General features: G+C 37.0%; 1 protein-coding gene across 12 annotated transcripts in view; it reads right to left on the reverse strand.

Moving 5' to 3' along the window:
• USP34 (ubiquitin specific peptidase 34) overlaps positions 1 to 12,682 on the reverse strand; it is a 266,198-nt gene that overhangs the window by 197,447 nt on the left and 56,069 nt on the right. For all 12 annotated transcript variants that reach the window (XM_073339379.1, XM_073339385.1, XM_073339383.1 and 9 more), the window contains one exon: positions 4,512 to 4,573. In XM_073339379.1, the coding sequence (XP_073195480.1) occupies positions 4,512 to 4,573 (62 nt within the window). The remainder of the gene's footprint in view (positions 1 to 4,511; positions 4,574 to 12,682) is intronic.

The following is a 12,682-nucleotide window of genomic DNA, read 5'->3' on the forward strand; positions in this document are numbered from 1 at the left end:
TTGGCCTGGCTGGCAATGTCAGTGCCTGGCTGACCTCTGGAGGCTTACTGTCCCTTAAGAATCTATGCTCCCTTCCCAGATTTTCCCTTTGCTACATGGGAGGCCATGAAATGCCCTCTCCCTTGGTGCTCCTTTTGCTTCTTTGCTCGTTCCAGGGACTGGGACCGGTGCTGGGAGGCCGGTGCTGGAGGCGCGCTTTGCACTGACACAGCCGCACTCACTGTCCAGTCTGACTTCAGGGGCTCGGAGCCCAGAGTAAGGGCCAATTCTAGGAGGAGCACTCAGTCTTATGTCCCACTCCCTGTTTGTCCTGGGCTTGAAGCTTTTACAAATGCAACACTTATCACTGATATGAGCTCCTCCAAAGCACGTCAAGCAACTTTGATGAGGGTCGCTAATCACCATAGGCTTCCGACAGCAACCACATGGCTTAAAGCCGGGAAACGGGGCACGCCTGGTCCCTGGGCTAAGTCCCAGAGGGGGACTATCTAATCTATCTACAACACTAACACCCTAACTGTTAAGAAAACAAAAGAACTACTTTTCTAACTACGTACAACACTAAGAGAAACCACTGGTAAGTAAGCGCTTGCTGAAGCAAGGAGATGTTCCAGCACAGTCACTGGGGGTAACAAGGAACCGAGGGTGGGGGGATCCAGCAGCACTCCTTACACTGCAGCATGTGCGCACCGCTCCAGAGGACGCCAGAGCTGGTCCCTTACAGATACCACTGAGGGAAAACTTCCGGCCCCAGTGCATGTGCGATCACACACACCTAAAATGGAATGGACATGAGCTAGCACTCGAAGAAAAACTATTGTGTTCCATGTCTCAAGTATTTATAGATACCAGACTCCCAAACTTTTTTCTAAATACACATATGATAACATGTCCTCAAGTCAGGATAAATTACAAATTAGTAAATACCTGAGGGGTATGGCAATACATTGTACCTCTTACCCAATGTTCCCAGAATATCCATATTTCATAATTCTTTAGTGTTCAAGGAACTCGTGTCAATTTGCTAAGAATCTGTGTGGATTTACTCTGGTTGTACTACCACTAAATTTGTTAGAGAGATATGGAAGGAATTACTGAAAAAAGCAATTTTAGTGGTCTCTTAGGGTAGCTCCTGCAAAGTGTTGAGCACCTTCAGCACTAACTGACTTCAATGGGAGTTAAGGGTGCTTAGCATGTGGCAAGATCAAGACATTAATACCTGGAAATATGAAGCATACAAATGTGGTTCTAGCTGTGTGGTTTGAAGAGGAGTGAGGTTACAACTGAGAGGTAAAGATCCCAATAACAGAGTTAAGAGCATCTGGTGCTAAGAAGAAAAACAGGTCTATTCACCCTCTTCTGTAATCCAAGAAAAGAGAGGATTTCTGTAAATTCTAAGAGAAGAATGATTGTCTGGCTAAGCTAGGAGGAGGACAGGAGACACTGGATGTGGTTTAATTAGGCCATAACTTTAGATGTGTACCCAGGAGATAAAAGGATACAGTGCAGGTATTTCCATAATCATTTCAATATATACCCAGGACATTTCCATCAGTACCTACCCATCCTGGTTCCCAGCCAACCCACTGCTGGGACCTCATCATCCCTCTGCTCCAATGAGGGTTAATGAGGGACTATAAAGGAAGGGGGGGATTGGCTCCCTGCCATACCAGTCATAGGAGCCCTGAACCCCCTCTATTTCCACTTCTTTAAATCCTTTACCAATTCATTTTATCTGATCATTGTATTCCTACCCTATGGAATACCTGCACTGGATGTCCACCCCTAATTTACATAATGAGTTGCAACATCATGGCCTAAGTCACACATCCTGTTCACTCCAATTAAGCCCCTCTGAACCCCCTGGGGGAAGGTGAAAAACCCCACTTCATTCTTTCCCAGCCCCCACCACGACCCGAGAAAGGAGCAACTATCACAATGCCCACAGCAGATTCTGACAAAACCCAGTACTTAACTACTTTCAGAGGTGGGACGGTAGGTGCTGCTGTGCCTGGTCCAGGTAAAAAAGGGCTTTTCCTGCACTGTCATGGACCTACATATAGTCCCCCCACCTCAGTCACCTGAGGGAGGTGTGGGTAGGTTTCTGCATCCCTACGCTGACCTGATCAGCAGCTGCAGCAGAAAGTCATTCTCCGGCTCCCTCACCCTTGAACAGCCCTTACACACCATTTCCAACAAGCCCCTACCACTTAATGTGTAGTGAGGTCATTGGATAAACTTGTCAAAAGATTATCTGACTATAATACTATTTAAATTTAAAATTGATAACCATATTTGGTACTTTGGCTCTTTTCTGAATTAGCTACTGATTTTCTTTATCAGTGACCTGTACTGTTTCAAAGTTGAACTTCAGTTTATTTTTAGTAACATTAAAAAAATTAGGATGGAAAGAGGCCAGAAAGATTGACTATGCCCATCCCCTCCTTGATTCAGTTTCACAAGTGCTGTTATACAAGAATTTTGCAAGTCAAACATTTTTAATCTATTAAGTATAAATCCTTTTGCAATGTTTATATTAGATTGGATACACATGAAATGGGGTACTTTTCTTTCGAATTATTAGAAAAATTCCACAGACAAGGGTTCATTTTTTTGGAATTAGCATAGAATACTTTGTATGTGAGGAATCTTCTTTACATGTAAGGTTCTCTTCATATTTTTGGGAGTCGTCACAATTACAAGCATGAGCCATAGTTTGTACACTGATCCTGTGCTTTCACCAGCTATATAATCAGTTGATAGGCCCTTCCAAATATTTCACTGACACAAAAAGGTAAAACCATCCACGTCAAAATGGATGGTCTATATTTTGTAATTTACTATGTTAACTCTACAACTAAAATTATTTTATATGATGTTAATAGTCTACTTCACCTACAGTTTAAGAAGGTATCTTTTTTCAGGTATTTTATTTTTTTCTTTACTCCTTTGTGGTAGTTGCCATCCCTATTGCCACATGATTTTTCAGGTGTTGTTATTAGTAAGTATCCAGTTAGCAAAACTGTGGTCCACTCTATTAAACAAGGTTAAGGACCCACTTACATAAATGTAAATTAATAAATTTAATCTTTGTTTCCACATTAAATTAACACAATTTATTAAAATGTAAATGTAAACCCCGATTTAGATTTAACTCCATCATAATTTAATTCCATCAATCTGAGTAGGGTTACACTGATAAGTACAAGAGCAAAGTCATTGTCTGTAGCACATAAACTGAACTTCTCTTCATTTGCTAATCCTAGTGTAAACGAACTCTCCCTAAATATAACATTTGTCAAATGAGGATAACAACACTTCCCACTTTATGGAAGATTAGTTCATTAAATGAATGTGAGCTGCTCAGATGCTTCACAGATAGCATTATAGAATAGCCTATAAATATATAATAAATGAAAACACAGTGAAAGGTATGAAGTAAGTGCCTAATTATCATGACAACTGTCCTTTCTATTTTCTATTCTGGGTTTCTTTTGTGTGTATATTTATTTTGTAAGTAAAAGCAGGAAGTTTGCTATTGACTCATTCTGCCTTCTATCATGGTATAGGAGTTCCCCAGGATCCACATCAGTCCACTGCGTCTCACTATTTATTCATTATCTGCAGGAATTTTCTTCTAGACAAAGGGTTCAAAGTTTCACTTTTGTCTGGAAATTATACAAATTTAATTCTCATTCTCTCCAAAATAATTGTCTGATATTCAACTAGAAGACATCCTATCATTCTTTCCCAGTTTCAAATGACCAGTATCTTGAACTTAATGTAGAAAAAAATGTTGCAATGATAGGTCCTTAACATAAACTGAACAAATTCACTTTACCCGTTATACCTATTACCATGTTTCAAAATACTGTTACCAGACAACTTTTATAAACCAGACACACTAAACGTGAGATCATTCCATTGAGCACAAAAAAAAGTTAATGCAAAATTGTAATACCATATTTCTGATATACACATTTTCTTCTACAGTTCTCTTTTGTTTCTAGTGGTGGAAATCTGACAGTGCAATTCTGATTATATAAAGTTCTTTGTCGACACCAATAAACTTCAGATAACTGGAGGACATTTACCACTTCTCTCCTTAGGATGTTGCATGTCGCTAATATTTGTAAAATATCTTGAAAATTTAAAGCACTATATAAATGTTAAGTATTATGATTATCACTAGAATACCTCTTAATCCTAAAACTCTCTTCCAGACTATTTCTCTACTCTGACTCTCAATCTATTTTCAAAGGTAGATGGAAAAGGGTTTATTTTTAATCTAATTTTTAGCTAAACTGGAAGGAGGTGTGTACCGGTAATTGGTATTTTATTTCTTCTCAAATGCTTTACAAGTCTAGAGGCATTATATAGGATATTTCTAAGAAAAATCTCAGAATGTTTTTACTGCCCACACTCGAAAATTTAAAACAATTTTATCGGAGAAACCTTACAGTTATCTAGTGTGCTTAAACATAAGTACTCAAAATAATGTTCCTACTTACGTTTCTGTGTCCGAAACTAACGATTCATTATTACACACATCATTGAAGGTGTGAAGTTGATTCTAGAGTTAGAAAAAGGAAGAAGAAATTAAAATCTAACTTTAACAATATTTTGTGTGGTAATTTTTCTTACGTATAAAAATGTTAGCAGTGACAAGAAATAAATAGTGAAGCTAACGTTTTGGATAATTAGATTATTTAATCACAAAAATATATTAAACAGGTATGTACAGCATAATTTGTCTCATTACCATAATTTTCATAAAATATTCTAATACTAAATACTTTTTCAAAACTTGCTAATCCAGAATTAGAAACGTTTCTGATTAAATTAACAGAACAACATACTAATTAGTATTCTCGGTAAGTAATAGGGATAGGGTAAGTTTATTTATTAAACCAGAAAATGGCTTTTTGAACACTTATTTTTACTAAACCAATGTTTTGACATATATAATCTTCACCCATTCTAGAACTCAAGCCAGGCTTCTACCAGTAATTCTGTAAATCAGTTTTTATTGAAAATGGAATTAAAATTATACAGATGGGCATTTTAGGGGAAGCTACCACGTTATCCGATCCTGCCTACTATACCTTCTCAGAAGTGATTTATTAGTAGCTTTATAAAAGAGTCAAAAAAGAACTGAGTGAGGGAAATGAAACTGAAAAAATATAATGAAGGCTTGTGGGGGCTTTGAATTAATGGATCCATGGCTTCACAGAAAGAAAAAGAAAAAAAAGCTAACTTCAGTTAAGAAATATCATCTCTCTCTTATGTCCACCAGCCCAACTTTATATAAGTAACATCTCCAACAGCAAAACAGATAGCAAAATTGTTGGATCATATTAAAAAAGTTCTGTATTAAAATCACAAATGAGTTTGATTCCCCGTAGTTTAAATTCCAGGATATTACTAATTAAGAGGTCTCTTGGTTTTTGGTACTGTTTCTCTCCCTCTCTGTGTGAAACTTGCAAGCTGCTAATTGTGTTAGTACATTCTAAGACAGAGTCTGTTCTCAAAGCAATTCTTTGTAACAACTACTACTCACACAGAGAGGGACTCACAGCAATACTCTGTAACAACAGAAACAGCACCCAGAGACTCCCCACCCTTTTGCTGTATTCATCTCGCTTTGTTAACAATTGTGATTAAAATAGAGATAGAGGATGTATGTGGATGGATGCATGGTGTGGATAACAACTGAATGATCAGGGACGCGCCAGCCTAAGAATCCAGTGTCCATCGACTGAAGAAAGCATCAAGTGGAAATAACCAGAGGATCCCCGGAAGGCAGACTGGAATCCACCCAACAGCCTAAGAATGGGAGAACCAAAGAACAAGATAACATCTGGCAGCACGGAGCCGTCAGGAATGTGCCATCTGCTGACTGATTCAGCAACAGCATGATGAAGCAATTCCCATAGACTGGCATAGGAAGAAATTCCTATAAAAATGGACTCTAGAAAGGGAGAACTTTGGGGTCTGATTCTGCAAACCAACTTCCAGCAGCATCAGATGAGCATCTGACAAGGCCCTGCTCCCTCCTCATGTCCAGGCCACCTGGCCAGTGGCTTGGCATGAGCAACTCTAAGGCTGGTACCTATGATAACAACCTTACAGAATATATGTGTGTGAGTGAGTGTGTGTGAATAAATATGAAATTGACTGGAATGTTATAGCTATAACTACTGCTTACTATGATTCTTTCTGTATTCACAATAAATCTGGCATTTTGCTTTTTCCCCTTTAATAAGATCCTGATGGTTTTAATTTTATTGGTATAACACAATTTCCATAGCAAAAAATTCTGATTGTATAGTTAGAGTTGAAATTTTGTTCACATTACCTAAGACTTTGTTAATAGACCATTAGAGTTCAAAATTTAAATGAGGAATTGGTTGTTTTTTTTTAATTTGTTATAACACTGACCGTTACTATGCTCCATTTATAAGGCAGAGAGATCTTGCCTATTTACTATATGAGCTTGAATCCTCCTCCTCAGAGCTCCAAATCACCCTCCAAATATTGCCAAGAGAATCCCCTCATATCTCTGTGCCCACTACTTCATCCTCCTGATATCGTCAGTTAAAATGAATTCAACTGATATAGGCCAGAATGGGTGGGATTATGTGATTTATCAAAAGAATAGTACAGGATGGTATGGGAGGGGTAAACCCATTTCATGAAATTATATGTAGAGTAAAGGAGGAGAGGGAGAGAGACAGAATTAAGGTTGGTTTTAAACTTCAGCTCAAAACTTCATAACATTATCAAAATTCTAAATCCTAGCTATCTACTAGCTATGTGGTTTTTTGGTAGGCTAAATAAATGTACTATCCTGTGTATTGAATATTCTGAATGTGTGAATTTTCTTAGTGTTTATAAATAATTCTTTCATGTAGGCCCCTTCACTGGAGGCATGATCCCAGAAGAGATGAAATTGCCATGTTTCTCCAGTATCTAATCTGACATAGATTGCACTCTCCACAGTATATTACTAGCTGTAGAAATCCTTTTAGTCTTCTAGTTACCAAGTTCTAGCGACAATAATTCCTGCAGCACATATTGATTCATATCCAGATATCTGCATCACCAGTTTTCCAGACTTGCTGACATCCATTCAGTTCTCAACCCAGTCATTAACAGAGTCAATTTGTAATGAAACTTGTAATAACCTTTTTTTTAAACAAAATGTGGTCAAATATTAATTTATACTCTAGTTTCAAGGAGAATTAGGGACACAGTAATTTTGAACTTATGGAAGTCAGACTTTTATGAATTACAGTATGACTAACCCAAAATGTAAGTTTCTGGCACAAAGGAATCTTGAGCAAACTGTCTCAGATATTGAAAGGTCAGACTTCTCAGATTATTACTCTTACCATAATTTCAACACAAATCTTACTAAAAATCCTAGATAGCAATAAAAAAAAAAAGGGGCAAAAACTGAGGGGGAATTGTTGCAAACTGTGTATCAAAAAATGGTATATAGTTTATAGGGATCTATTAGCAATTTATTTTCTTAATACAGTAGACAAGGTAATTTCAAAAACATGAGCAAGCTTTATATATTTGTACTTCTTAAAACTTCCAAACAGTAATTTTGAGTTACTGACCTACTTGTAGATATTGTAAGTATTAGAGAACAGGTGAATGCTTGGGCTTCTTGCTGGCCACGATGAGTAGAGGAAAGATTAAGCTGCTTGCAAGTAAGCAAGAAAATGGAAAAGACTTCACTGCTTAACTCTACTTAATCATATGTTCATTGTCAAGGATATATACTTCCCACACAAGAAAGATAAACATGTCTATTTTCCAAGAGGCATGTCCTGGAAGTGGCTACATTTTACGTAATGTTGTTTAAGATTGAAGATCTTGTAACGTGGAATTGAACTTTGGAGTCTCAGGGCATGTCTACACAGCAATTACACACCTTTAGCTAATCCTTGTCACCTGATTAGGGCTCATGGGGCTGTAAAACTGCTGTGTAGACATTCAGGTTTGGGCTGGCGCCCAAGCTCTGGGATTTAATGACGGGGGAGGATCCCAGAGCCTGGGCTTCAGACATACACTTCAATTTTACAGCCACACAGCCTGTGCCAGCTGACACCAGCCAGCCATGAATATTTACTGCTGTGTAGATATACGCTCCAGGACCAAACTTCAATACTGTCTTTGGACAATAATCTTTGACAGAAAGTGAATTTTTAAAATCTTACCAAATTTTAATAACTACTTGTCTAAAACTCTGCTAAAACTGTAGACTTTGAAAGAGTAGATGGGAAATTGGTTCTTTGCTAAATTCTCTCTACACTATGGATAAGGTCAAAAACTGAGGAAAGAAAATCATTTTAGTTGTGAGTCTTCTCAAATGTCTTGGTGAAATACAGAAAATGGAGCTTAATCTGTGCTGTATGTGAAATTAAAATTGAGAGAGTATGAGAAGCAGGGCACTCAAAATCTGTTTCCTTGATGATTTACCAAACAGTTTCAAACTAGAGACATTGATAGAAATACAGACTATGGAAAGCTGGAGAATAGTAACCAAGGTTCCTCTGCAACAGAGGTTTCAGAGTGGTAGCCGTGTTAGTCTGTATCAGCAAAAAGAACAAGGAGTACTTGTGGCATCTTAGAGACTAACAAATTTATTTGAGCATAAGCTTTCGTGGGCTAAAACCCACTTCATCTGATGCATTCAGTGGAAAATACAGTAGGAAGATATATATACACACACACAGACACACACACACACACACAGAGAACATGAAAAAATGGGTGCTGCCATAACTGATCACTCTCGTTATAGTGGGTAGGACAACACCCATTTTTTTCATGTTCTCTGTGTATATATTTATACACACACACAGAGCATTCTTCAGCAATGATATCTCTTTTGCAATTCCCAGGATCAAACAAGTTATAAATCCTCAAAGGTTCATACAATTTTATACTAACACCAATATTTATATATATATATATATATATATATACACATATACATATACATATATATATATATATATATATATACACATATACATATACACACACATACACACACACCCAAAATTTGTAGACTCGAACATTTTTATTCTGAAATCCATTTTTGGTAAGGACACACAAAGGAAGATATGTATGTGCATAATTCAAAGCAAAGAAAGAGGATAATGGCATACAAAGGTGTAAGTAAATTGCTTAGAAATTACATCTCAAGCAACATGGAGACTTTTCTTACTGTAGCTCATGAACTATGGAGGGGGGGATTGTTTGGGGTTTTCGGGGGGCTTTAAGAGAATCTGACTGTACTATTTTAAGTTGAGGTAAGACTTTTATTCTTCAACCCAATTTGAAATTTATCACTTCTGTATGAAATCAAATTTATCCTCAAACTAATGGTCATACCTTAAAATACCTCTGTCAGATGATAACACACAGACATAAAAGTATACACTTACCACTGCGTATACAGTATATACCATTATAAGATTAATACAAGTCTATCCTTTTCAGAAGATTAATTAAATTAAGGCTGCCGATTAATTGCAGCTAACTCACATGATCAACTCAAAAAAATTAACCATGATTAATCGCAGTTTTAACCACACTTAAACAATACCAACTGAAATGTATTAAATATTTTTGAATGTTTTTCCACATTTTCAAATATATTGATTTCAATTACAACACAGAATACAAAATGTACAGTGCTCACTTTATATTATTTTATTACAAATATTTGCACTGTTAAAAAGATAAAAGAATTAGTATTTTTATTTCACCTCATACAAGTACTGTAGTATGATCTCAATCGCAAAAGTGCAACTTACAAATGTATATTTTTGTATTATATAACTGCACTCAAAAACAAACCAATGTAAAACTTTAGAGCCTACAAGTCCACTCAGTACTACTACTTCTTCAGCCAATCACTAAGACAAACAAGTTTGCTTACATTTACGGGAGATAATGCTGCCCGTTTTTATTTATACAGCCACCTGAAAGTGAGAACAGGCATTGGCATGGCACTTTTGTAGACAGAAGTACAAGGTATTTACATGCCAGATATGCTAAATATCCATATGCCCCTTCATGGTGCCGCCATCACTCCAGCGGATATGCTTCCATGCTGATACTTGTTAAAAAAACGTGTTAATTAAATTTGTGACTGAACTCCGTGGGGGACAATTGTATGTCTCCTGCTCAGTTTTACATCCATTCTACGATATATTTCATGTTATAGCAGTCTCAAATAATGGCCCAGCACATGTTGTTCATTTTAAGAACACTCACTGCAGATTTGACAAAACGCGAAAAAGGTACCAACATGAGATTTCTAAAGATAGCTACAGCACTTGACCCAAAGTTTAAGAATCTGAAGTGCCTTCCAAAATCTGAGAGGGATGAAGTGTGGAGCATGCTTTCAGAAGTCTTAAAAGATCAACATGCTGGTGCGGAAACTACAGAACCCAAACCACCAAAAAAGAAAATCAACCTTCTGCTAAAATAACGAGGAGTCCTTGTGCCACCTTACAGACTAACAAATTTATTTGGGCATAAGCTTTCGTGGGTTAGAACCCACTTCATCAGATGCATGGAGTGAAAATACAGGAGCTACCACTCTAAAACCTTCTGCTGGTGGCATCTGACTCAGATGATGAAAATGAACATGTATCAGTCCATACTGCTTTAGATCGTTCTTGAGCAGAACGCATCATCAGCATGGAAGCATGTCCTCTGGAATAGTGATTGAAGCATGAAAGGAATATGAATCTTTAGCACATACATATGGCATGTAAATATCTTGCAACGCCGGCTACAACAGTGCCATGCAAACGCCTGCTCTCACTTTCAGGTGACATTGTCAACAAGAAGCGGGCAGCATTATCTCCTGCAAATGTAAACAAACTTGCTTGTCTGTGTAATTGGCTGAACAAGAAGTAGGACTGAGTGGACTTGTAGGCTCTAAAGTTTTTACCTCGTTTTATTTTTGAATGCAAGTATTTTTTGTACATAATTCTACATTTGTAAGTTCAACTTTCATGATAAAGAGATTGCATTACAGTACTTGTATTAGGTTAATTGAAATATACTATTTCTTTTGTTTTTTTACAATGCAAATATTTGTATTCAAAAATAAATATAAAGTGAGCACTGTACATTTTGCATTGTGTCATAACTGAAATCAATATATTTGAAAATGTAGAAAACATCCAAAAATATTTAAATAAATGGTATTCTATTATTGTAAAACAGTGCAATTAATCGCGATTAATTTTAATCACTAGACGGCCCTAAATTAAATCTTCTGAAAATTTTTCTTTGAAAAGAAACACTCTGAAAGTTCACTGCATACTAATTAAACACAACCAGAAATCTAAAAATCAGACACTGAATATATTAAAATGCTGTCATTTTGATGTTTCATCCACAAGTTATGTTTCTGGATAGCTTGTTTTTGAAGATCCAACTGGATGAATAAAATTATATTACAAGCAACCATACATTCACTTAAATGAAAAATTGATCTGAAAATGTGTCCAAAGTTCTATAGATTCAGTTACCTTTTAAACAAGATTGGGATAATACTGATTTGATGCAATGTATGAACAATCAGAGTTTCCTTTACTACAATTAGTGCATCTCCTCTAATGTAAGTTAACCACATTCCTTGCACAAGGAAAACTAATAATTGTATGTGAACTATTCACTGGTTAGCTCAAATCCACTACTTTTAATATTATTTTCAAATATTTCTATATATTAATTATATTACACAATTGTATAATTAAATTAGACTTAGAATTAGATTTAAACTCAGTTGTCTAATATTAGCTTTAAACTCAGTTGTGAACAGAATTCTAATGTGATTTAACCAAAAACTGTGTGGACAGAACCAAACCCTGGTCAGAAAAACATACACAGGCCCTAAGTAGAAGGGGAGGTTACTGATCTGTAACTGGAAGTTCTTTGAGATGTGTGGTCCCTATCTGTATTAAATGCATGCGTACTATGCACCTAGAGCCAGAGAATTTAGAAGTACTGTGTGTTGGTCCGCAAAGGCACCCTGGTTCACCACATGCCTCCATATGAGGGAATAAAGGGCAGAATTGATCAACCACCTCTCCAGTTCCTTCTCTACTGCAATTCAGATAAGATCAAAGCCGAGGGGAAGGAGGGCAGGTAGTGGAATACAGATAAGGACCATACATCAAGAAGAATTTCTAGATACAGGCCAGTAACTGCCCCTTCTTCTTTGAGAGACGGTCCGATTGTATTCCACTGTGGGTGACTGATAAGCAGTACTTAAGTAAGAGGAGAGTGTAAGAGTGTAGACAGTAAAGCTGTATAGCAGACTGCCATCCCAAAGGAGGAATAAGCAGAGAAGTCCTGCACCAGGCTAAAATATCTCATAAATGTGTGAACTGAGCCCCACATGGCCACTTCACAGATGTCCAGGAAGGGTACCTCCTGCAGTTGCTGCTTGTGCTCAGGTGGAATGAGCGCTTATTCCATGAGCGCAGGGGTGTGTGGAGTGGGGGAATCAAAAGGTGATACAGTAGAATGCATCCAGAGATCTATTTGGAGACTCTCTGGGTGGAAATGGTGTCATAAATATAAAGGGAAGGGTAACCACCTTTCTGTATACAGTGCTATAAAATCCCTCCTGGCC

Source organism: Lepidochelys kempii, chromosome 3 (assembly GCF_965140265.1).
Source record: "Lepidochelys kempii isolate rLepKem1 chromosome 3, rLepKem1.hap2, whole genome shotgun sequence".
Classification (NCBI taxonomy): Eukaryota; Metazoa; Chordata; order Testudines; family Cheloniidae; genus Lepidochelys; species Lepidochelys kempii.